This window comes from Diadema antillarum, unplaced genomic scaffold (genome assembly GCF_040938485.1).
Source record: "Diadema antillarum isolate AM-2024a unplaced genomic scaffold, OU_Dant_1.0 seq00001122_RagTag, whole genome shotgun sequence".
Lineage (NCBI taxonomy): Eukaryota > Metazoa > Echinodermata > Echinoidea > Diadematoida > Diadematidae > Diadema > Diadema antillarum.
The window spans coordinates 469,878-496,866 of NW_027271936.1; the positions used below are offsets into that span (position 1 = coordinate 469,878).

Here is a 26,989-nt window from a genome sequence, read left to right on the forward strand (position 1 = left end):
ATGGTTTTGACAGGGGTAGATATCATTTTCTTTTAAAAGTAATGCTGTCATGAATGCCAAACACATTCTATACACGTATGTGTCCGCTACAATCTTAGCGGCCCTTCGCCGATGTATTTTCGCGCATGCGCACACGCGCTCTATGTTCGTCCCCTGCCAGTCAATCATATGATTATATTTGCATGGGTTGAATTTTGTTAATCATTAACCCCAAACCACGTCCTCTTTAAGAATGATGGAAGTCTGATGTGGCTGGTACAAATACTGAATGATCTAAATACATCTTACAAGTGAAAAAAATAAATCATTTTGACAAAAAGTCCTTACAATTTACAAAATATGCGATTTATATCATCATTATTTTTCTTCTCTAATTTTTAGGTCTAAATATCAGCTAAATAAAAGTTTTTCTATATTACCCGGCAAGTGTCATGGAAACAGCCTATTCTCATGAGTTCCTTGGCATCCGGTCTTTTTGTGATCTTGGTGTCCAGGAAAAGGACGGACTATACTCACTTTCCTCAATATATGATCCCATTCTCTCAGATCGGCGTGCGCCAGCTACGTCGGCTCGTGGGAAGTCCTTCTCACTACGCTCGATCTGAAGAAGCCTGCAGAGCCAGCAGGCGAAAGTCTTATCAAGTAAAGGTAATTTCCATTGATTGTGATAAAACGAATGCTCATCCAGTTGATTTTCCAATCAGATGAACTTTTTCAGCGAGATGACTGACTGCATGTTACAAAAAGGTACATGTAGGCCTATAACAGAACACTTACAAATTTTTTTGCTTATATGACATTTAACAAAAGAATAAATGACAGTATATTTAGGTTAAGGAGTAAAAGATTGTTGTAATTTGTAATTTACTAACAGATGGCTCAAAGCAAGAAATGTCTCCACTGGAGGAGAAGGGGGTGTAAGAGCCCTGGAAGATAGAGTGATAAGTGGCAACCTTCATTGGGACATACTGCCTCTTCAGGGAACGTGTGACATCACCAAATCATCGCTGATACAGGAAGCCCCACTGATCCAAGTTTCCAACCTACAAACTCTCGTGTTTGACTTGCTGGAACAGTATGATGAGTGAGTGCTTCATTGAACCATAATCATTTCATGAACATTATGATTCACTCTGTAATGTTAGGTAGTGATGGCTCATATATCAGTTACAAGAAAAGAAAAAGTAATTCATTCGTAACAATCCAGATTTGGTCGCTTGCTCGGGAGTTCCTCAAAATCTCACTCTCGGGGAGAATTTCAGTGAAGAAATCAATAGGTAAATACAGCAAGGCAATGTTCCTCTAAATAGCTTCTATTTGAAAGAAGGAATTGAAATGAAAATGAAAATGATTGCTCTATTTCCATATCTAACACATTCATCTTATATCTCAATGTACAGTCTTGATAAAATTGACCTGGCACAAGGGGAGCATTCCAAATGATGAGGTGTGGTTGAAACTAGGGGGTGATAAGGGAGGAGGAACTTTCAAAATGATGATCCAGCTCGCCAACCTCGAGAGACCCAACAGCCTGTCCAACACAAGCATCGTTCTCCTCTACCTTGGAACAGACACATCATACAACCTGGATGTTGCACTCAAGTCCTTTGCAACACAAGTTGAAGAGTTGACGAGGTCAACGTGGAGGTACATAGATGAAGAACTTTTCTACAAAATAAGACATTATATATAGAAATGCATTACATTTCAAGAGACGCGATGTATTTTTTTTTTCATTATTCAACATCCGAGAACTTCAATTTAAAAATGAATTATCTCTTACTTTTGAACTCTGACATGGATTTGGCAGTCAGCCAGCAGAGTATTTGGTGCATATGCAATATCAATGTAATGGATCTCTTGGAAATAATATCAATTCCTTTAATCTTTTTTTTCTCTTTATATTTCAGAGGGAAGAAGATGAAGCTGTTCGTCTTTGGAGATTACGAATTCTTGACAAGAATGTATGGACTGACGGGTCCCAGTGGTAAGACATACATGTACAAATTTCTAGGTCATTTTAGAGAAGGGAAAGAATGAAACTGAATGTACCTTTCCAATACTTATGCACTTAACTGATCTGTGATTACAATGATCCACATCTGTCACATCAATAATCATATAACATTAACAAAAAAAAAAATGTCATTGCATGATAGTTGGATAAGCAGCTGCATTGATTTAACCCTAAAGTGAAAGATACCCAAAATGTTTCAATTTGAGATTTTTTCATTGACATGCATGGAACTGACTGTGTTTGGCGATGCGTTGAGGCAGTTAGAGAAGAGGGCTTGGTTTTCTAACGTAATTTCATATTGTCACCATTATCTGTATGACAAATGACGATGAGGGCTCTTTCATTTTTCATATATCCACATTTTGGGACAATGTGACCTTGAGATTATTTCAAAATTGCCGCCGAAACGTAGGTCTCGATCTTTTACCGTAGTAATAGGAAGTGCGATAAATCAAATCGGCCGAAAGTGATCAGCACCCCCACTCGTTTTCAGAGCGCACAGCTGAACAGAGAGACAAGATGGTACCGCGCACGCTGTGTCCGGAGTTGCGCACATAGGTGGGTACGTGCCCTATGTGGCGCCACCCCTGGTCCAGTCTGTGTATGTGTGTGTGTGTGTGTGTGTGTGTGTTTTAAGCAATGTCAAATTTTGTGCAGTATGCATTTATCATTTTCATTTATTGAATGTCTAATTTTTATTTTACCTGTCTTATGTGTCCTGTTTTAATCATATAATTTTCTTTGTAAATTGGTGTATATAGTTTGTTTTAATTCAATTTTCAAATGCATGAGACTTAGAGATGAATTAATACTTACTAATGTAAACGATGATTATCTTGATACCAAATTACAATTCGATTCTCACTACTTAAGAGTTGTTACGGCTGCAATTTTGTATGTTCCATTCTTTGTTAGAAAATTACTGTATGATAACGATAATTTATCTCACATTTTAACCATAAAGTCAATAAAAAAAAATCTGCCCAATTAGACTTGCAATTAGAATTACAAAGTCAAAGAATATGTATCACTTAACAAAGAAAACTCAAAAGGCACTATGGAAAAGCTTTGGTTATTGTTTGAAATATGTTCAAAAATTGTCAAAACGAAATGGCCTAAATATTGTGGATATGCCAACAAGTATTCAAGAGTTTATATGACCATTATGTCAAACTTACTCCTCGTATTCCTCCAGGAGGATCATCACCTTCTCCTCAAGACTTCTGACTGTGACAAAGGGTGCCATCTTAACAATGCAGCTTGTGTTTTGCCATGTTTGCAGGGGCAGATAAAAAGCCTTCAGATGGCATTGGGTCATCTCCTTGTGTAGAAGACTTACGGCGTTCTCACCAGCGGTGTGCACATCCCGCTGCAGCAGCCAGCTGACAGAAACAGAACATCCAAAGTTTCCTTGAAGCAACATCCATTCTAGTATCAAGCTACAAAGCCATGACCTTTAAAAGTAGTGTGGCATCAATCAAGCCTGTAGACTGGACTTTATAAATTGTTGTCTAGTTCTGAATTGCATGAATGGCTTCATCAACAACGTTCCACCTTTAATTTTGTGCATCAGAGGGGAATTGTACATTTGTCTAACAAGAAAACGGAAGTGTTAGCTTTACTGGAATTGATCTGCACATATGTAAGAAATTAAAATCTTCAAGTCTCCCAAGAGGAAACATCAACACAATAAGGGTTATTTTGCAATTAAGAGTTCCACTGAGGAGCCACTCAAGTCTGCAGTGATAATTATGTATGTATCTTTACTGCCTACTCTTTTAGCTTCCCGAGTCTTGTCCAGGACATGCCCATCATTGCCTTTAAATCCGCTATGTCCTTGTCGTCAAGGTAGATGGGATGCATCTGGCCTTCCAGTGAGGTAGTTTGCTCTTTGGTGACAAGCTGTCATGAAGCAACGCTGAATGCAATTGCAATAAGCTTTAGTGCTGTGACTGAAGTCAATGAAGACAAAATAAAACAAACTTTCATGTTGGGTAACGGACTGGCTAATCTGTCTTGTTGTGTGTGCAGTTCTGTTCGTGTGTTTCCTGTTTGTACGCCATGCGAACATGTGTTTTGTTTGTCTTTTGTTCGTCATTTGTATACCTGTGACACCAAAGTTCACATCACCTGTCCAGTCTGTTCTAGGGAAATTCACTACAAAGAACTTAAGGCAGCGCCTCAATATTTCCAAGACACTCTCAATGCAACATCGTCAACATGCATTACATGCAATAGATCCATCACATATTACGACGCACACAATCACCAACATCAAGACCCAGAACCAGTTGCACACGACCACACATATGCACAAACACAACTACATGCACTGCACTAGCTCACCCCACAAAAAAAGGGCATTGCTCTCCTGCGAGAAAAACTACAATGCTCTCGAGGCGGTGCAACAGCAACCTTCAGGACAGGTGGACAGGTAAAACACAAAATAGGGCACTTGTATAGATAGATATGGATAAATTTTTATTGCACAATAACTCCAATAAATATTGGAAATATGTATGATCAAATATGTAAAAATAACTGCCGTAAGTATGCAGGTTGATAAAGTATGTATTTTTCTATAACTTTTCTTTACAAGGCTTGCTGGTACTTCCATCATTAGGTTCCACTTAAACACGAGCAGTACATTGTAGTTTCATTCTGTACTTGAAAACATGTTCTTATCTTGGCTCGACTGTATGTATGATTATAAATCAATGAATTATGACTACAGTAGCTATAAGGGTAGCTTGTTAAAACAAACAAACAAACAAAATCTTCTTTGCAATATTCAGTATGATAGCCTGAGATAAAAACCAAGACAAGAAAGAGATAGGAATTGTGGACTCCCATTATATCTCAAGTCCTCGTGACCGGCAGTTTTCTACTATAACATATCAAAATGTTATTATATCTGAACGAATAAACAATAAAACAAACAGAGAGAATATTGTTGAGGCCTAAGTTTTTACTTCATTGTAACCAGATTTTCATTATAAACGCGTTTGATAGGATGGAATGCACTGTAGGCCAATTTCAAATATGAGATTTCTCATTAAAAGCTCTTCAAAGTAATTTTTCTCTCAAATGAATCTTAAGTAAAAATTTTCGAACAAAAATTTGTCACTGTTTTTCTTTGTTTCATTTTTTTTGTAGGATTTTCGAAGGTGTTTTCATCCAAGACCATTGGGAATAAATCATGGATGCACAACTAAGATCTGAACTACCAGCTGACATGTCTGCCAGAAATGCTTAGGTGACCATTACTCTGTAGTCCACAGAGATAATATCACCAGAGCATAAGTCACATCAGACTCTGGCTGTCGTAGCTGTAAACACCTCAGCTGCCCCTGAGGTTGTGTCCTGGTTGTCTTTGCTCCTGATCTTGACCAGGCCCATTACCTTACAATAAAAATAACAAATCCAAGAAAGAAACCAAAGATTTATGCTCATGGTTTGAATGTTTCATGTTTGTGACTTCTGTTCTTGCCTTTGTGTGTATTTTGTTTTGTTTTGTGTTAAATACTTTATGTGTATGTTTTTTGTTTATCTTTCTTTCTCTTTCTTCTATTTTCAGTTTTATTTGTGTTTTTTTTTCTCGCTTCAGTTTATCGTTCAGTACTTCCAATATGACTTTTTCATTAACAACTGAATAATTAACACGAGTTTGTGAGAAAGTGGAATAGATTTTATTTGACAGAAAAATGGCAATGGAAGGAATCGCACCAAACCCAGGGAAATTACTGGCCACTGTCAAAGAAGGAAACAGTGTTACGAAAGGAGAAATGTTGAACGCAGAGAAATAAAATCTCCTGCAGTTGCCAAAATCTGGCATGTACATGAGCGCACTGTTGTTCGACAGATAGAGCGACTCAGGGACAAGCTAGATTCAATGAAACAGAATAACAGCAGGCCAGGAACCAAGGAAAACCATTCCTACTTCCTCAACCCATTCAGCTCCTAAGCCCTTGATAAATTCATGTTTGTATTGTCAGCAACTCTTGAAGATTTCTGACTCAAATATGTTGGAATACAAAGACAAGCTGGAGCAGATGACAAAAAGCATGATGCCACAACCAAAGAGCTTCGAAAAAAAAAACTAACAAAAGCAAGAGGTCGAGTATTAGAGAACTAGCATCTGAGCTTAGAAAGGGAGGGAGTAGAGACTTGCCAAGGAAGTTTCAAAGAGCTAAGAAGAGTCTGCAGCATTATAGAGAACAGTTCAAATTAGTGTCATCGAAAGCCAAAAAGCTAAAAGCAGGGGAAAATGCTGAGAGGAAAGCAGAAAAGTACAGACAAAAGAATATCCGTCTACAGAGGAAATTGTTCTCTACGACGCAAACAGGTACATGTAAATCAGCTTTGCCACCGCAACAGGATTCCGATGTGCTAAAACTTCTTGAAACAATTGAAACACTTCAACATGAAATTAAAAGGCTTACTGCTCCGATTCCAACGAAAGAAGGAAGACAATTCAACACTAGTGTACGCGAAGCATCATTTTATGTACATGTTCGTGTTATTTTTGGTCATGAATTCATTGATGTATGAAAGGTGAAGCCAAAGAGGTATAGAGCTTTGAGAAATGAAAAAAAAATCCTCTTTAATATCTGAAATTGCCAACACATTTTTTCTTTTCAAGAAACAAATTTGATTGTGGAAAGGTGATGCATTGTCAAATTTGATGCACAAGTGATTGCCATTGGATTTAAATTCCACTGAAACAGCTCCAATTCATGAATGCAACATCCTATTTAAGATATGAAGATTAATAATTTCGGTGCACTTTCTCTTAATTACAAATGAAGATCCTCCCCTTGACCAGTGGACTCAGTTCAGTATAGAAAATATGATTTATTATTTACGTTTCAAATTTAGTCTTGTGCATAATTTCAAATGCACTTTTTGAAATCACCAAATATTCTCTACATGGAGATGTATTATTTGAATTTTTTCATCAGTTCTGAAATTTCTCGTATATACATGCTCTTCTACAATTTTCTAAAATCTTAATTTTGTACCGTTTATCATTACTTTTTTTTTTTGTTTCTTTCATTCTTTTCATTTTTATTAATTACATACTAATTTCTACAACATCTTTTTCCAAGTAAAGGTTATAAATGTGTAACAAAACAAAGATTTTACCAGACGCCGCATGAACACCACAGTGTTTGTGCTTTTAATGGTATCCATATTCAAATCAGGGTCATAAATTAGTTTTGTTTATCTCTCCATGACAGGACATCGGTGTTCCAGAGCATAGGACCAGTGAGGCCATCAGAATTGTGAGGCGATCAATGGTAGAGAAATAGGTTGGCTTCCATCTACATCCACACAACATAGAATGGCATCAGAAATAAAAGTATTCTATAAAGCTCAAGTACGGGAAGCACTCCAAGATAAAGAAAATTTAACCATTAAATATGATGGAACAACATAGGGTCAGGTTGGTCACCTGTCTGAAGTCGAAGTAGCATCGAAAGAGAAAACTTTCTTGCTGGGCGTTTCCCAACAGGTCGGGGGAGGTGCAGATGAGTATGTGCGGACAATCGAAGAAGCATGCGATGCCATCTCCCCAGATATCTTGTCAAAAAAAAAAAAAGAATTCTTACTCGATGACCGATAGGTGCATCACAAATGATGCTTGTAGACAACGAACTAGAAGAAGAGAAAAATATCCACTTGAATAAGTTGCGTTGCGCGATGCATCCTGTTGATACGATTGCCAAGGGAATCAACAAGGCTTTATAAAAGCTGGATGATGTACATGAGAGGTCCCAGAAAATGCCATTTAACAAAGGTGGTGAAAGCAATGTCCAAGCGTTCATTCGGGTTGGCAGCAAGCTCTTCAACAGTGAAAGCTGTGCACAGACAGCCCTCAGAGCATTCATTTCTTAAAGGGCAGAGGTAATCAAAAAGTACTACCAAGATGGGTGGGAAACAGATTTGACATCCTTTTTTTCTCAGCAGGGCTGCTGTTTCACATCGGGCCATCCATAGTGGAGTACTTCCAAACTGTGACAAGACCATCTAATGACCTCCAGCGGGCGTTCATCAATGCTTGGAGTGAAAGAAAAAAAAAACATCTGTCATCTCCGGTGCCTTGGACTAACGGGACATTTTGTCACCCGCCCATGGATGGAAGCCGCAGCAGAGGAGACCAAAATCTTGGACATGAATGCCAGGTACCTCTCTACGTTCCAAGTGCTGGAGAGATGGGCAAGCAATCCATCCCAACTGCTCACTGACCAGCACACCATCTTCAGCAAGGACCCAACGAGAGATGACATCTTCTAGTCATTGGTATCCCGTCCATATACGAACATCAGATGGAGGAACCGATGAGAGCAATGCTTACGGCAGCCCTAGAGGTAATGAAACGGCAGCTCCAGTCACAGCTACCGGGCGGAGCCTTGTGGGAGCCATCGGTGGAAGTTAGAGAACAGGCTGCTTCATGCACCAACACAAATATTAGTGGGGAAAGGAACTTTGCCCGTGTTGGTTCACACCTTCAATATGCTAGAAGCATTTCTATCAGTAAATTAGAATCAAAAGCTATGTTTAAATGCAACGACACAGCCATGTGGTTGAAGAGCCAAGGTGAAGGGAGGAGGAAGCGATTGATTGACTCGGCAGTGAAGGAAAGAGTAGCTGAGTGGAAGAAGGATAAAGTGAAAAAGGAGAGCTTCAAGAAGCAAGTTTTTAACAGCGGGTAAGAGACAAACAACGGAAGCTATCAGAAAAAGCAGAGAAGGAGCAGAACAAGGTAGAGGAACTTATCGAAAATGTACTACAGGATGGACTATATGAAGAGCGAAATCAGTGTAAATTACTTGAAAACATGTCTAAAATCAAAGCCACTGGAATCTTAAGGAATCAAATTAATTTCAGGAAAAAGATTTTGTGCTAGGACATGGGGAAACACTCAAAAAGTTCATTGGAGGAATTGAAGAATATCCTTTTCAGTGGTCCAGAGCTTGAGAATGTCCATGATGACTTTCTGTGGAATTTGAGAGACCCCGCCCAAGTTATTAACAAGACATTTGCCCACAAGTGGGAGGAGGAGGGGAATGAGGTCTGGTACAATGGTAAAGTTACTGCATGGAAGGAGGAATACGAAATAGTATATGTGACCGTGCACCTCAAAACGAACATAAAGTCGCACACACTGATTTTGCGTGAGGACTGAAAATAAGTGAAATGGGTCAACCCAGCCGAACTTGACTTGTTCATATTTTCTGAAAGAGCGAATCTTCTTTTACATTATGCTAAAATTTGGTATCATAAAACGGGCAGGAAAGTGTGTTTTTTTAGCAGTTTATCTCGAACATTTTTGGTAGAATAGTGTGATTAGGTGTGTCTTTAGAATCCCTTTTTCATTTCTGAAAAACCTTGTCCACACTCTTCATTTTCAACTCTAATAACTTTTGAAAGGATAGTGCTACTGATTTGAAAGTTGGCATTAATTATGGACAGAATGTGTTAATGAAGCATGCTTAATTTCAATTTTAATCTGATAATCCCTTCATTGTTGTTACTCTGGTGGTTTACTTCCTGTTTTTTGTCCCATTCATCGCACAGCCAGCACGGTTTGGTAAAGATTAAGCGCTTGAATAGACACTGTACTTCAGAGCCTCTTTTCTCAGTTCACACTTTTCCTGAGTTTGTACTTTCTTTCCAATATTTAGATAGGTCAGGAGAGTCCATTTGATTTGAGTTATACATCATTTTAAAGCTTAAAGTCTTTTCTTTCAGAATATGGTCTTAACTAAAAATTCATGTCTGGCGACTTTTTGTTTGTTTTGAGGTGCAGGGTAACATATGATGGCAGCAAGGAAGTCTTTTTCATGACGGCGTCAGAATTTTTGATATCTGCTTTATCGAACTTCTACAGTATGTCCATTCCCTTCAAAGTTGAGAACTTCAAGCCAAGGTATATAATTATGCAAACTTACCTTTAACATTTTTTTTTTTAACGTTCTGTTATCAAGTGGCAGGACCAATATGTATGAAAACAGTGAGACATTGATATTACTGTACTCAGTGTAATAAGATCAAGGAGGTGTTTCACTAAGATTTATGTTGGACAGTTTGCCTAGAAAATCAAGCTTGAATTTCCATGGTACGCCAATTAATGTAAAGTATCATTGCATTGGTCAGATGATTATGTAAGCTTTTGCGTTTACATTTATTGGATTGCATGTTAAATAAAGTGTGCAACATGTGCATACTAGCACCTCAGTGGAACTTCTAGTCGTGCTAGAATCTCATTGAAACACCTACATATAACAATACTTTTGATTAATAGGTAATTTTTCCGGAAATTGCCACCCTTTGGAAGCTCTTGTTATAGCTACATTCCTACCATAATTTGATAGTCCCAAAGTGATTTGATGATTTTTTTTTCTGTTTATTATATTGCTTAAAATCAGCGTAATCAAAGTCATTTGAATGCTCTGGGCCCCGTTTTATCAAAAGATAAATTTAACTCTAAGTCAAGATAATCTATGATTAACCTCTCATATCAACTCCAAGTCCACTTAATCTATGATTAACTTCTAAATCCACTTGAAGTCCGTTTTATCAAGACACCCAGAGTTGACATCAACTCCAACTTCCTCCCAAATCAACAGATAAATTTACAAAATACACTCTAACTTCCACAAATCAAATGTAACTTTAACCGTTGATCCACATCATCTACTAACTCTAAGTGTAGTCAGAGAAGAAAGCAAGATGGCTGCTGTAGCGATTGGTATGTTGCCCGACCAAGCGGCAAGAAGGGCCATTAGAAGGGAAAGAGTCTTCCGGGACCGCAGCAATCCTCTGAACTGGAGTCCGGAAGATCTGTGGAAGAACTTTAGATTTTCACACGAGGGTCTCATGGAGTTGGTGTCATTGCTGGAACAAACAATTAAGCATGACACCAACCGCAGCAAGGCACTGTCACCTCTTCTGCAAGTTTGCACCACATTGAACTTCTATGCGACTGGCGGTGTGCTAGATGCCACTGCCACTATGCACGGGATATCGAGGGCAACGGACTCAGCAACCGTGAGCCGGGTAACAGATGCAATCTGTGTAAGATGGAAAACACATGTGAGAATCTACAGATTTTTTTTTTTGATAATTTAATCAATATAACTAGATCTAGGCCTAAAGGCTATACGATAGCTTAGCCTGCACCTAACGTTAGTACGACTACGTGCATGAATGATTAAAGCTTGCCTTGCGCTAGAGTACAGCTACATTTAGACAGTGTTTGCAGGATAGTGTTGTATTAATGTGTACCATAGTATTAAAGTGTCATTACAATGTAGTCTAAATATAGTTTAAAAAAATGTAGTGTAGACATCAACATCAAAGCTGCTCGAGCTAGTTATGGCACTTTTTTCTACAACTACGCCCAAATGTATCGCCCTAAAACCCCCATGACAAATTAATCGCCTCTAGGCTCTAGGCGTACTGAGGCCAAGGGCTATAACTCCACCGTAATCAATTAAACTTGACCGACAAGTCTGTTTAATTCCGCGAAAAACTTCTCATTTATAATAATGACGTTTGTTTCGTTAAAAACTGACCCCGCAAACGATCAATGTGGACATCGAGTATCATTACTTAGTTTGGTTATTTAATGTAATGTATGAATGATATCCACTTGCATTATATTCATCATTAACGACAGTCATTAGAACTATAAGCAAAAATCCAATTAAGTTTACATTATGAAAGTATACCTACATGTGTCAAGCAGTAAATGTACAATGTATTCGGACTGTTTACGTTTTTAACACATTCAAAGATGCAAAACTGTATGAATGCTTATATTTGATTACGAGAAGAGTTTTAACATTTCGAATGTATACATCTCTTTGATTAATCAAATGTAAAAGAAAATGTTGAAATTGATAAATGCTTCATTCTGACAATTATTCAGGTGAATTAATTTATTTTCAAGCCTAATTTTGGCACTACACTTCCACTTCATTTACAAGTGATCAAATTCCCACGAACAAGAGAAGCGTGTGAGGAAACAAAGAGAGGCTTTTTCATTCATTTTATAGAGAGGGCGGCTGTGGTTAATTTCATGTATATATGATTCATCATACATACGCAGTTATTGCATTGTGTATTCGTTCTTTTTCAAATCAACTTAGGCTTATCTCTCCCTCTACTCTTTCTAACTCTTCTCAAAATTTTTACAGGTAATTCACCTTGCGTCAGAACTCGGCAATCATCTACATCGTCTGGACCACACTGGACCAACTTCCAAATCCACTTGAAGTTCGTTTTATCAAGACACCCACAGTTGACATCAACTTCAACTTCCTCCCAAATTAACATATACGTTTACAAAATACACTCTAACTTCCACAAATCAAACGTAACTTTAACCGTTGATCCATCCACATCACCTACTAACTCTAAGTGTAGTCAGAGAAGAAAGCAAGATGGCTGCTGTAGCGATTGGTATGTTGCCCGACCAAGCGGCAAGAAGGGCCCTGAGAAGGGAAAGAGTCTTCCGGGACCGCAGCAATCCTCTGAACTGGAGTCCGGAAGATTTGTGGAAGAACTATAGATTTTCACACGAGGGTCTCATGGAGTTGGTGTCATTGCTGGAACAAACAATTAAGCATGACACCAACCGCAGCAAGGCACTGTCACCTCTTCTGCAAGTTTGCACCACATTGAACTTCTATGCGACTGGAGGTGTGCTAGATGCCACTGCCACTATGCACGGGATATCGAGGGCAACGGACTCAGCAACCGCACTGTAAAAACATGGGTGTTAGATTTAACACCACGGGTGTTAAATCTAACACCCATCAAACTTCAATAAAGGACCACACCCACAGGTGTTAAAAATGCACTGTGATGGTGTTGAAAAGTGTTCACCTGACACTTCGTGGTGTTAATTTGACACTGTACCCTGGTGTTATTTTGACACTGTACTGGTGTTAATTAAAAAATGACACCACATGGTGTTGATTTGATATTTGTTGGTGTTAATATCAATGGTTTAACACCCGTCCAGCTTCAATAAGGGACCACACCAGCTGGTGTTACTTTGGTGTAAATTTATTTTCACATTTTTTCAGAAATCTAGTATTTTAATGTAAAATCCTTGATCGTCTTGTTTAAATTAAAAATCAACAAGAAGTGCAGTTACTAAGAAAGTCTTCAAAAAACAGTTTAAAATTTGGAAATGACACCCGGGGGTGTTAATTTAACACCATAAATGAGCACCGAAAATTTAACACCAGCTCGGTGTTCACTATTTAACACCGGACTTTTTGCAGTGCGTGAGCCGGGTAACAGATGCAATCTGTGTAAGATGGAAAACACAAGTGAGAATCTACAGATTTTTTTTTTTTTGATAATTTAATCAATATAACTAGATCTAGGTCTAAAGGCTATACGATAGCTTAGCCTGCACCTAACGTTAGTACGACTACGTGCATGAATGATTAAAGCTTGCCTTGCGCTAGAGTACAGCTACTTTAGACAGTGTTTGCAGGATAGTGTTGTATTAATGTGTACCATAGTATTAAAGTGTCATTACAATGTGGTCTAAATATAGTTTTTTTAAAAAATGTAGTGTAGACATCAACATCAAAGCTGCTCGAGCTAGTTATGGCACTTTTTTCTACGACTACGCCCAAATGTATCGCCCTAAAACACCCATGACAAATTAATCGCCTCTAGGCTCTAGAGGGCTTTTTACACTTGTAAAATTTTGCTTAGCCCCGGACCAACGGTGGGGCTAAGGGGGGGGCCTTAGCCCCACCGTTGGTACGGGACTATCCTTAGCCCACTTTCTGTTTACACTCGTTTTTGCCAAAGTGGGCTAGCCCCACCGATAGTACGGTACTATCTGGCCCTGCAAAATAGCAGGGGTTAGCACCGCAATTGCGGTGCTAGCACCGCAATTGCGGTGCCAAGCAAGTGAGTGTAAACAGAACGAAAAAATAATCCTGGGCTAAGCGACGGAGACGAAGCCCGACCCTCACTTACCAATCAGAAACGAGGTAATCAAGTGCTGCCGATGCGCGCGTGTACGTGTACAGTACACAGCGTAATTATGAATATTCATGTGGTTTGGAAAGTCCGGGGCTAAGAAATACGAGTGTAAAAAGGTCAGTTTTCTCCTTAGCCCCGGACAAGAGATAGTACGGGACTAATTGGCGAGTGTAAAAAGCTGAAAAAATTGGTACGGGACTATCGATAGTCCTGGGTCAGAGAAAGTCCGGGGTTAAGAAACACAAGTGTAAAAAGCCCTTAGGCGTACTAAGGCCAAGGGCTATAACTCCACCTTAATCAATTAAACTTGACCGACAAGTCTGTCTAATTCCGCGAAAAACTTCTCATTTATAATAATGACGTTTGTTGCGTTAAAAACTGACCCCGCAAACGATCAATGTGGACATCGAGTATCATTACTTAGTTTGGTTATTCAATGTAATGTATGAATGATATCCACTTGCATTATATTCATCATTAACGACAGTCATTAGAACTATAAGCAAAAATCCAATTGCGTTCAAATTATGAAAGCATACCTACATGATTGTGTCAAGCAACAAATGTACAATGTATTCGGACTGTTTACGTTTTTAACACATTCAAAGATGCAAAACAGTATGAATGCTTATTTGATTACGAGAAGAGCTTTAACATTTAGAGTGTATACATCTCTTTGATTAATCAAATGTCTAAGAAAATGTTGAGATTGATAAATGCTTCATTCTGACAATTATTCAGGTGAATTAATCTATTTTCAAGCCTAATTTTGGCACTACACTTCCACTTCATTTACAAGTGATCAAATTCCCACGAACAAGAGAAGCGTGTGAGGAAACAAAGAGAGGCTTTTTCATTTTATGAAAAGGGCGGCTGTGGTTAATTGATATAATATATATATATTTTTTTTTTATTTATCATACGTACGCAGTTATCGCATTGTGTATTTATTCTTATTCAAATCAACTTTTTTTTTTAGTGGAACACTGTTTTCCATCATTGTGATTATTTACTATTTTTGTTGCCATGGCAAAGTGCATTGTTTCCTTTTTACGACATCATTCGTTTATAATATACTTTATATTGTATTGAAAAATCCTTTATCAGATGAGTGTAAGAGAAATGAAAAAGAAATGAAAAAAAGATTATATCACTTTGGATTAAGTCAACTTTTTCTTTTCTTTTCTTTGTGATGATGGAAATGAATAAACTATTGAATATATATATATTGAACTTAGGCTTATCTCTCCTCTACTCTTTCCAACTCTTCTCGATTGTATACAGGTAATTCACCTTGCGTCACAACTCTCCAATCATCTTCATCGTCTGGACCATAGACCTCCTGATCAGCGTCATCTGACGTTCAACTGGATGAATTTGGTTATGCGGCGTTTGCCATCTATCCGAATTGTAAAATCACAAGGTCTCATCATGCCCCTTGTTGAATCATCACAACCTGACATGTAACTTTGACGTTAAAAAAAAAAGACTTATGAAGAATGGAAAAATGAAAAAAAATAAAGGAATAGGGCTTGCAAATGTAAGTCAGGCAATTAATCAACTAATGCAATGTCCTCTTATGCAGAGTCGGCTGTACATATATTTTCTTGTTCAAATTCAGGTTTGCCCGCCAGGCCTACACATCTCACTTGGGGTGTTTTTAAAGCACTACAAGAGTTTGGAGGAGACCTGTCATGCCCTTGATGTGAAGGCTGCCACCTTGCCTCGGGAGACATTATTCCCAAATCTTGACGCTGCAGCAAGGCAGCACCATGGCGCAGCTCATCCAAGACATAAAGGAAAAGGAGGAAGAGTACAGAGATCCACTGGATCAACACATGTACCTGTCGCTCCGTAAATACTTTGAGGAACTCAATGCTGTTTCACAAAATATGGTCTGGTGGACAAGTCAGAATGTACGTACTATGACGAAATCGGCTTCACTTGCGAACATAAGCCCATCAAAATCGTCGCCCTAAAGGTTTCTCGCCAACCTCAGTTCATCACCTCGAAGAGGTCTGCCTTGACCACCCTGATTACATGTGGCAATGCGGCAGGTGATAGCCTAACTCCTTTTATCATCTTTAAAGGGAAGAATGTCACGAACAACCGTCGTGAAGGTGGTTTGCTTGATAAGAGGATCGAAATGAGCGACTCGGGTTGGAGCAACTCCACGATCTTTGAGTCTTAATTCGTTAAGACTCATTTCACTCCCTACGTGGATGCAAGGAGGAAACCAGAACATGTCATTCTCATCTACGATGGTCACAAGTCCCATGTGACTCGACCTCTCCTCAGACACGCCAGAGAAAACAACATCATCCTCTTCGTACTTCCGGCACACTCCAGCCATTTTCTCCGGCCTATGGAAGTAGGGGTTTTCAGTCCCCTGACGACATACTACAATGCCTCATGCAGTCGCTTCCTTAGAGAGCACACTGGCAATGTAATCACGAGGAACAACCTTTGCCAACTCATTGGAGATGCCTACATACACAGAGTTACAAAATCAAACTTGCAAGCCAGTTTCAGAGTCAGCGGTCTTCATCCCCATGACCCAGAAAAAGTGGATGTCGAGTTGATCTGTTGCCCTTCAAAGCTGGTTAACCAACCCAATCCTTCAGGCAAGTCCCAACAGCTAGAAGCAGAAACACCCACACAATCGGCAAATGCTTACAGTATAAAGACCAGAGGTCTGTGGTTCGTGTAAACTCCTTAAATGCAAAACTACAGTACATGAACAGTGTATGTACTAGTATACTTATTTAGCAAAGTCATTGAAAACCATACTTCAGTTTTCTTTTACATATTTGCACAGCATGCAAGTCACTACTAAAAGGTAATCATTTTGAATATTTTGAACGCATTATTCTGTAGTGTGGCCTTGTACTCTGAACTTCCACGACTATTTTTTTTTTCTTTCATTGCAGGTTCTGTGTTCATTGATAGTAAACTCTACAGGGGGACTACTCTTAAACTACTGCTTACATACAGACAGGAGATAAAGCCTCACAGTCTTATCCCCGGAGATCTCTTGATTCTGTTCATGTAGCAATTGACCTAATTGCCACATGTTCGCCCGTCTAAACCACACTTCTGTTTCTCGTTGACATACACGTATTCTGCACAGCATACAAGTCACTGCTAAAAAGTAGCATTTTGTTTGAATGCAGTCTTTTGTAGTGTACACATGTGTAATCCTGTGCTCAAATATCAACTTCATGACCACTTATTTTCTTTTCAATTGCAGTTACTGTGTTCGTTGGTGGTAAACAAGGACTACTCTTGACCAACTGCGCATGTACAAACTGAAGTTTAAGCTTCGCATCGTTGTAGCCCTGGAGATCTCATGATTTTGTTCACATGGCGATGAACCTACACGCCACTTGCTTGCCCATCTAAACCACACTTCTTTTGACACATTCTGCACATCATGCAAGTCACTGCTCAAAATTAATCATGAATATGCTTGAATACATAGTTCTGTAGTGTAGCCATGTGCTCATAACTTTCACGACGATTTATTTTCTCTTCGATTGCAGTTCCTGTGTTCGTTGGTTGTAAACAGGGGGACTGCTCTTAATCCATTGAGCACGGACAGACTGGAGGTAGAGCTTCAAATTGTCGTTGTAACCCCGCAGATCTCTCAATATGATTCCATTCACCTGGCAATGGACCGACTCTCTCCCTTGCTCGCCCATCATTCCGAATGATGCTCTCCACTGTTTCATCCAAGGAATGGTGTGGTCTTCAAGTATGTGTTGTTTAGGGGTCACTGTCTCAGTCGGAAAATGCTGCCGAAAGTAAGCCATGTAGTCTCGAATGTTCTCATCTGGACACATATAGGAAGTAATAAATGAAACTTGTATCAAAGAGTGATTTTTTCCCCTTCATATTTTTTTTGTTTTTCCTCTGAATTTCATCACTACTAAGAAATTTGAAATAATTTCTGTTCTTGAATCTTGAATTGAATCACCATGTAATGATATATTTTAATTCTTTTTTTTACAACTTATGTCATTTGCGATGTATTGTATCTAATGAAATCGATCAGTTTCTGTTTTTGTTTGTTTGTTGGTTTTGTTTTGTTGGTTTTGTTTTGTTTTGTTTTGTTTGTTTGTTTGTTTTTTTTTTTTGGGGGGGAGCATGCATTGATTTGTATGATTCAAATTTTTCCTCATAATCTTACCCAGCTTTGCAATGGCTGCATCGTCAAGGGATTCATGCCCCTGTGGCAGGCGCCAAGTAAGTGGAAAAGCTGGTTATATCTGCCAGCTATCACTCCTGCCTCTGCCTTGAGTTGCTCATCCTCTGTACATGTCGAATTGATGACTTCCTCCAGACAATCAGTCATAGCATCAACATTATGCGGCTATTGAAGAAACAAAATACATGTACAGTATATGTAATGCAAATGTAGTAGTGCATCTTGATTTCATCTTTTAAGCCTGAATAATGGAAGTTATTTTTTTTTTTACTGTGCAGTAAATTACTTTTCCGTAAAGAGGCCTCTGAATGTGTTAGTTTTTATAGTAATGAATAAATGCATGTACAACATATAACGTTTACTGATAGAAGAGCGTTTATTCTAAATTTTCACCATATTTAGTTTTACTCAACACTCACTTGGAGACTGATGTGAACATGGTTCCCCACAAATGTCCCTCCATAGTAAGCTTACCTGCAAACCTTCATGGCTTGCAGAACGTGCTCCAGTTGCTGCGAAACCGGGCCAGTGCCTGCAGGCAGCTCTGGCAGCTTGGAAATTTCCTTTTCCTGTGGACACAAAAGCATAATCTGTGAGTTACTACAAAGAATGGTAAACATGTGTGTGCAATTATTAGTCATTAAACCATTTTTTAAAAAAAGAAATGAATGATTTCACATCAGCTTTTTAAAAAAGAAACAATTGTGTAATTGGCTAAATTACACATTGAGACTAACCACTTGGATCTTCTCTTTCCTCTTGTCAGCGGCCATGTCAAGCATCACTCCTGGTGGCTCATTTTCGGGATAGAGCAACCCAATCATGGTGTGTTGTTCGATCAAGTCTTGTACTTCCTGTTGTAGCTCATCTGCCTTACTCTGAAGCACCAACCTTTTCACCTGCTTGGTGAACGATTGATGTGCAGCTTCCAATTCACCTTTCGTTTTGGCAAGCTGCTGCGCTGTCTTCAGAACGAGCAGGTGGCATGCCTTTGATAGGGAGACGAACTGCTTAAGGTGGATCCCTAGGGAGATGTGCAGGCCAGGGGGGCAAACCTAAAAACAGACAGGATGGTGATATAAGGCAAGTATACAGATCTGTCTGGCCAGGGTCAAACATGTTTTGCATGTGAGATTCAGAAACAGGTCTGTTTTCCTGATGAATGGCAAGTTATTTTTGTCACATCCTGGCTACTGATGACGAATGTGACTACTATTCATGCTGTAATATCTTGTCCTTTGGAATTGTAATTATTTCATTGAAATTCCTTGTTTTTATTTCTTTCATTTGGATGATGAACATTAGAGTTTTGGACTTATTTTGATTAACCATCGTGGAGGTAACTACAACTGAAATGCTTACATGGTCAATTGGAATCTCGAAAAATGGCTGGCGAACAACACTGTTTGCTTCCTTCGGGATTCCACATTCCTTGAATCGATCCAGTGAAGTACGAAGATTTGGAGTGTGCGGGGATGAGTGGCTGCTCTTTGCATGGGTGGAGTTGCCATTTCCTGCTTGGTGATGTTGCAGAACAAGCAGCAATGTCGTCCTGGATGAGTTCAGAAATCAAGGGTCAATGAAAAAATCTCAAATTGAAACATTTTGGGTATCTTTCACTTTAGGGTTAAATCAATGCAGCTGCTTATCCAACTATCATGCAATGACTTTTTTTGGGTTAATGTTATATGATTATTGATGTGACAGATGTGGATCATTGTAATCACAGATCAGTTAAGTGCATAAGTATTGGAAATGTACATTCAGTTTCATTCTTTCCCTTTTCTAAAAATGACCTAGAAATTTGTACATGTATACAAGTCTTACCACTGGGACCCGTCAGTCCATACATTCTTGTTAAGAATTCGTAATCTCCAAAGACGAACAGCTTCATCTTCTTCCCTCTGAAATATAAAGAGAAAAAAAAGATTAAAGGAATTGATATTATTTCCAAGAGATCCATTACATTGATATTGCATATGCACCAAATACTCTGCTGGCTGACTGCCAAATCCATGCCAGAGTTCAAAAGTAAGAGATAATTCATTTTTAAATTGAAGTTCTCAGATGTTGAATAATGAAAAAAAAAAATGCATCACGTCTCTTGAAATGTAATGCATTTCTATATATAATGTCTTATTTTGTAGAAAAGTTCTTCATCTATGTACCTCCACGTTGACCTCGCCAAATCTTCAACTTGTGTTGCAAAGGACTTGAGTGCAACATCCAGGTTGTATAATGTGTCTGTTCCAGGGTAGAGGAGAACGATGCGTGTGTTGGACAGGCTGTTGGGTCTCTCGAGGTTGGCGAGCTGGATCATCATTTTGAAAGTTCCTCCTCCCTTATCACCCCCTAGTTTCAACCACACCTCATCATTTGGAATGGTCCCCTTGTGCCAGGTCAATTCATCAAGACTCTACATTGAGACATAAGATGAATGTGTTAGTTATGGAAATAGAGCAATCATGTAATTGTTGCCAAATTTTCATTTCAATTCCTTCTTTCAAATAGAAGCTATTTAGAGGAACACTGCCTTGCTGTATTTACCTATTGATTTCTTCACTGAAATTCTCCCCGAGAGTGAGATTTTGAGGAACTCCCGAGCAAGCTACCAAATGTGGATTGTTACGAATGAATTACTTTTTCTTTTCTTGTAACTGATATATGAGCCATCACTACCTAACATTACAGAGTGAATCATAATGGTCATGAAATGATTATGGTTCAATGAAGCACTCACTCATCATACTGTTCCAGCAAGTCAAACACGAGAGTTTGTAGGTTGGAAAGTTGGATCAGTGGGGCTTCCTGTATCAGCGATGATTTGGTGATGTCACACGTTCCCTGAAGAGGCAGTATGTCCCCATGAAGGTTGCCACTTATCACTCTATCTTCCAGGGCTCTTACACCCCCTTCCCCTCCAGTGGAGACATTTTTTGCTTTGAGCCATCTGTTGGTAAATTACAAATTACAACAATCTTTTACTCCTTAACCTAAATATACTGTCATTTATTCTTTTGTTAAATGTCATATAAGCAATAGAATTTGTAAGTGTTCTGTTATACCTTTTTGTAACATTCAGTCAGTCATCTCGCTGAAAAGGTTCATCTGATTGGAAAATCAACTGGATGAGCGTTCGTTTTATCACAATCAATGGAAATTACCTTTACTTGATAAGACTTTCGCCTGCTGGCTCTGCAGGCTTCTTCAGATCGACCGTTGTGAGAAGGACTTCCCACGAGCCGACGTAGCTGGCGCACGCCGATCTGAGAGAATGGGATCGTATATTGAGGAAAGTGAGTATTGTCCGTCCTTTTCCTGGACACCAAGATCACAAAAAGACAGGACGGCACAACCAAGATGGTCGTCTACAGGAAAAAGACACACACGGGACAATACCTGAATTTCCAATCCCACCATCCACTCCATCAATAATTAGGGGTCTTAGGTACACTCATGGACAGAGCACACAGCATCGACACGGAAGCAGACCTGAAGGCAGAGGAAGATTACATCCAGTCCTCTCTCAGGAAATGTGGATACCCTGGCTGGTCCTTCAAGAAAACCAAAAAGAAAAGGGGGATAATCAAACCAAGAAGAACTCACAGACCAAGCCAACCAATCAGAGGAGGAAATTGGTAACCATCCCATATATGTAAAGGGTACCTCGGAAGCATTGCAAAAGATTTACCAGAAATACCACATCTCCACAGCATTCAGGCCCCACAAGAAACTCAAGAACATCCTAGTCCACCCAAAAGACAAACGATCCATCGATGACCAAGCGGGGGTAGTTTACCAGATTCCATGTAGTAACTGTGAAAGAAGCTACATTGGAGAAACAGCTAGAAAATTTGGCACCAGGAAAAATGAACACAAACTAGAGGTAGAAACAGTTAGTGCATCCTACTACACAAGAGGGAAAAAGAAGGAATCCACCTCCGACATGCACAAGTCGGCCATCAGCGACCATGTGGCCAGTGAAAACCACCACATCAACTGGAAGAAGTGTTCCATCCTAGCCAGAGACTGGAAAAACCTCACGCTGGATAAGGGAAGCAATTCACATTCGGAAACAAGGGAGAACCTTCAACCGAGACCTCGGACAATACTTACTTTCCTCAATATACGATCGGATCCCATTCTCTCAGATCGGCGTGCGCCAGCTACGTCAGCTCGTGGGAAGTCCTTCTCACAACGCTCGATCTGAAGAAGCCTGCAGAGCCAGCAGGCGAAAGTCTCATCAAGTAAAGGTAATTTCCATTGATTGTGATAAAACGAACGCTCATCCTGCAGTCAGTAATGCCTAACTTCAAGTTACATGTATTTGGACTGCGGAAACACATTGTAGCTTGACCTATTCAAAAGAGAAAAGTCAACTTATAAGTGATTAAAATCAATAGAATATAGAGAAAAAATGGACGTGAAAAGACCTTCGACCTTGGCAAGTACTTGACTCATGAGAGACTGACTTAAGCTACGTTGACTATAGTTTATTCAGCATTGTATCGGGGAAAAAATTGTTTATAAATTACAGTTCAAAAAGTACTATTTTTTGTGAAGATTTCATGTTTTATATTGTGTTTTACCTTTTTGGTCTCCTGAGAGTTCGCCAACTCAAATTGAAGAAGGATTTGAGTTCCAGAATGTCCGCCGTCGGGATCATTATTCCCGTGCCGATGATGTGCTGCAGGCCATCTCGCTGTTGAATGTCCACCCCCTCATCTTTCGCAAGATCTCTTCGAAGCTGGTTAATGAACTGGGTTCGTCTGCGCATTGTTTTTTGTGAACATTGCTGGCTGGATACTGATGCTGCTGGGATTTTCGTGGTTTTGATTGGCTGTTTAGGATATGATTTAGGTGGTATGATAAAGTTCATGGATGCCATAATAAATTATATTTTCGACCACTAAAATGTTATACTGTAAAAGTGGATATTTTTGCGCCACTAATTTTGCTCAAGGCCGGGTAAGACAAGTGTCATGTGTCTTAAATGGTGTGGAATCAAGAACTAGCTACTGGAACATATGGCAAGCAAATAAATTTATGTGCTTTTATTTTCGTGCTCGTTTCTTGTTGCACAAAACAAATTCAACACCATAAAATTCCACTTTTACAACATTCCCCGAGCATGACAAAAAGACAACCTGGTTACAGTTGTTTCAGAAAATATTGTATAGATGTATAATTACGGTAATTGCAAATACAATGTAATACCTTTTGCTTAGGCAATGAGCATCACATAAGAATGTAAAGGGAGTAGGGCTGTAGGCCTATTTTCATTTTATTAACAAATTTATTATACCCCCACTCACATATAGTGTATATGGGGATATATTTTTCTTCTTTAAATCATATGAAATTACCATATTTCTCATGCTGATAGTGGAACTTTCCTAACATTGTCGCCTCCTGCTCGGGGCGACAATCCGTGATGGGCGTTGGCGGCACGGATTGTCGCCCCCTACACGGATTGTCGCCCGCCCTCGAAGCACATTTTGCTGGGTAATATCGTTCTGGACATAATCATTGAAATACTAACACATAACTTACATGGCTACATCCATGCAAACATGCCATGTAAAAAGTCATGGTGAGGTTTCAAGGAAGTGTGTATGTGTGCGTGCACATGATAATTAGGTGATCCGAGTATCCTCTCGGATCACCTATTGTATCTGTACGGATTCTTTCTTTCTTTCTTTCTTTAGGTGATCCGAGTATCCTCTCGGATCACCTTCTGTATCTGTACTGATTCTTTGTTCTTCTTTTTATTTTCCTTTATTTCTAACCAAAATTTGTGCAGCGGTTAGCTCAGAAAGTGCACTGCCTTTCAATGTCAAACTCATACCATATATGTATCATGTCCCAAAGACGACAGATCAAGTAAAATCATAGTGATCAGTCGACCGTGACGTCACTATGACGTCATTATATGAAAACACATTTTCATTCATATCTCATTAATGGAATAGAATTTTGCAATAAAATTTACGTCACATACATTTCAAGTTATGCGCATTTTACTCATATTCTCAAAATTCATATTTTCTCTTAAAACGTGCGCGTACGCGCGCGTTGAAATATTTGTATGCTCAAATAGAGCTCACATTTTTTTTGCACACGTTTCAGACCATTTGGAGCATTTTTTGAAAAATTGAAAAAAATGGACGGACGCGTACGCGCGCTCCTTAAAAGATATCAAATTTCTTAATAAAGCAAACAAAGTAAATTTTCAAAATGACGTCATCAAATTTCAAATTCACTCGAGCGTATCTCACTTAAATTTCGCCAATTTTCACCCAGATTTCAGTATGTTGTAGCTTATGAAATGTTCTTTCATCAATATAATAACAACATTTTGATTGGATAACGTCATCACCTCGTAAAAATGGATTGAAAGTATCCTTGTAAAATTTGACCAGTTTACGTGTTATCTCTATGGGAGAGCATTTTTTCTGGCAGTGAAAATTGACATGACTCTCTTTTTCGAGCACTAGCTCACTTATGCTTCGGTGAATTTCTCCCAGATTTTAGTATGTTGTAGCTGAGACTTTGGGCTATCGTAAGTGTGACCTCCATTTTTTCATACAACGTTGGTATCACATCGAAAAACTTGGTTGAAAAATTGCATGTGGCTTCGATGCAGCGTCATTTTGCTTAATACACAGGGCCTATGGAGCATGAAATAGGTCATTGCATAGCGCATCCGACTCGTAATCCTAAGGTCCCTGGTTCGATGCTCACCCCTGCCAGTTTTTTTTTTAATTAGGTGATCCGAGTATCCTCTCGGATCACCTTCTGTATCTGTACGGATTCTTTCTTCTTCTTCTTCTTCTTTCTTTATTTCTCCCCAAAAGTTGTGCAGAGGTTAGCTCAGAAAGTGCTATGCCTATCAAGTTCAAACTTATACCATGTATGTATCGTGTCCCAAAGACGGCAATCGAACTAAAATCAAAGTGATCAGTCGACCTTGACGTCACTATGACGTCATTATATGAAAACACATTCTCAATCATATCTCATTAATGGAATGAAGTTTTTCAATGAAATTCACGTCACATTTATTTCAAGTTATGCGCATTCTACTCATATTCTCAAAATTCACATTTTCTCTTGATACGTGCGCGTACGCGCGCGTTGAAATATTTGTATGCTCAAATCGAGCTCAAATTTTTTTTGCACACGTTTCAGACCATTTGGAGCATTTTTTGAAAAATTGATAAAATCGGACGGACGCGTACGCGCGCGCACATATACGCACGCACAGCTCATATGCAATAGAAATTTTCATTTTTTTTCACACAGATCGGATGTCCGAAATGTCAAGGAATATTTCTATCAAGTTTCAAGTCGATCCGACTCAATATGACGTCATACGGGCCCGTCGAATTCAAAATTCCGCGCGTGCGTCAATGGGGATACACAGTGCAACTATGCCAAAAAACCGCCAAATTTAAATCGGATTTTACTCGTCAGGATGGACGGTGACCCCCCATTTTCTTGATATATTCTAAAAGCTGATGAGTTGTACATGTCATTTCATAGGTTGGCGATACTGAAAAAATGATTACAAGATATCAAATTTCTTGATAAAGTAAAAAAAGTACATTTTCAAAATGACGTCATCAAATTTCAAGTTCACTCGAGCGTATCTCACTTATCCTTTGCCAATTTACACCCAGATTTCAGTATGTTGTAGCTTATGAAATGATCTTTCATCAATATAATTACAACATTTTGATTGGAGGACGGCATCACCTCGTAAAAATGGATTGAAAGTCATCTTGTCAAATTTGACCAGTTTACGTGTTATCTCTATGGGAGAGCAGTTTTTCTGGCAGAAAAAATTGACATGACTATCTTTTTCGAGCACTAGCTCACTTATGCTTCGGTGAATTTTTCCCAGATTTTAGTATGTTGTAGCTGAGACTTTGAGCTATCGTAAATATGCCCTCCATTTTTTCATACGACGTCGGCATCACGTCGAAAAACTTGGTTGAAAAATTGCATGTGGCTTCGATGCAGCGTCATTTTGCTTAATACACAGGGCCTATGGAGCATGAAATAGGTCATTGCATAGCGCATCCGACTCGTAATCCTAAGGTCCCTGGTTCGATGCTCACCCCTGCCAGTTTTTTAGGTGATCCGAGTATCCTCTCGGATCACCTTCTGTATCTGTACTGATTCTTTATTAGGTGATCCGAGTATCCTCTCGGATCACCTTCTGTATCTGTACTGATTCTTTGTTTTTCTTCTTCTTCTTCTTTATTTCTCCTCAAAAGTTGTGCAGAGGTTAGCTCAGAAAGTGCAATGCCTATCAATGTCATACTTATATCATATATGTATTGTGTCCCAAAAGCGACAAATTTAGTAAAATCATTGTGATCAGTTGACCGTGACGTCACTATGACGTCATTATATGAAAACACATTTTCATTCATATCTCATTAATGGAATGGAATTTTTCAATCAAATTTACGTCACATATAGTTCAAGTCAAGCGCATTCTCTTCACATTCTCAAAATTCATCTATATCTTAAAACGTGCGCGTACGCGCGCGTTGAAATATTTGTATGCTCAAATCGGGCTCAAATTTTTTTTGCACACGTTTCAGACCATTTGAAGCATTTTTTGAAAAATTGAAAAAATTGGACGGACGCGTACGCGCGCGCTCATATACGCACGCACAGCTCATATGCAATAGAAATTTCCCATTTTTTCACACTTATCGGCTGCCTGAAAT

At 39.0% G+C, this 26,989-nt stretch overlaps 1 protein-coding gene and 1 pseudogene across 1 annotated transcript; both read left to right on the top strand.

Moving 5' to 3' along the window:
- Nucleotides 1–7,361: 7,361 nt before the first annotated feature.
- On the top strand, nt 7,362–9,206 carry LOC139743935 (uncharacterized; annotated as a pseudogene).
- A 6,604-nt stretch (nt 9,207–15,810) lies between these two features.
- LOC139743936 (uncharacterized) lies at nt 15,811–16,748 on the top strand. Its single transcript, XM_071654403.1, is given in 2 exon segments — nt 15,811–15,892; nt 15,952–16,748. Coding segments are annotated over 2 exon segments (879 nt in total).
- Nucleotides 16,749–26,989: the final 10,241 nt, after the last annotated feature.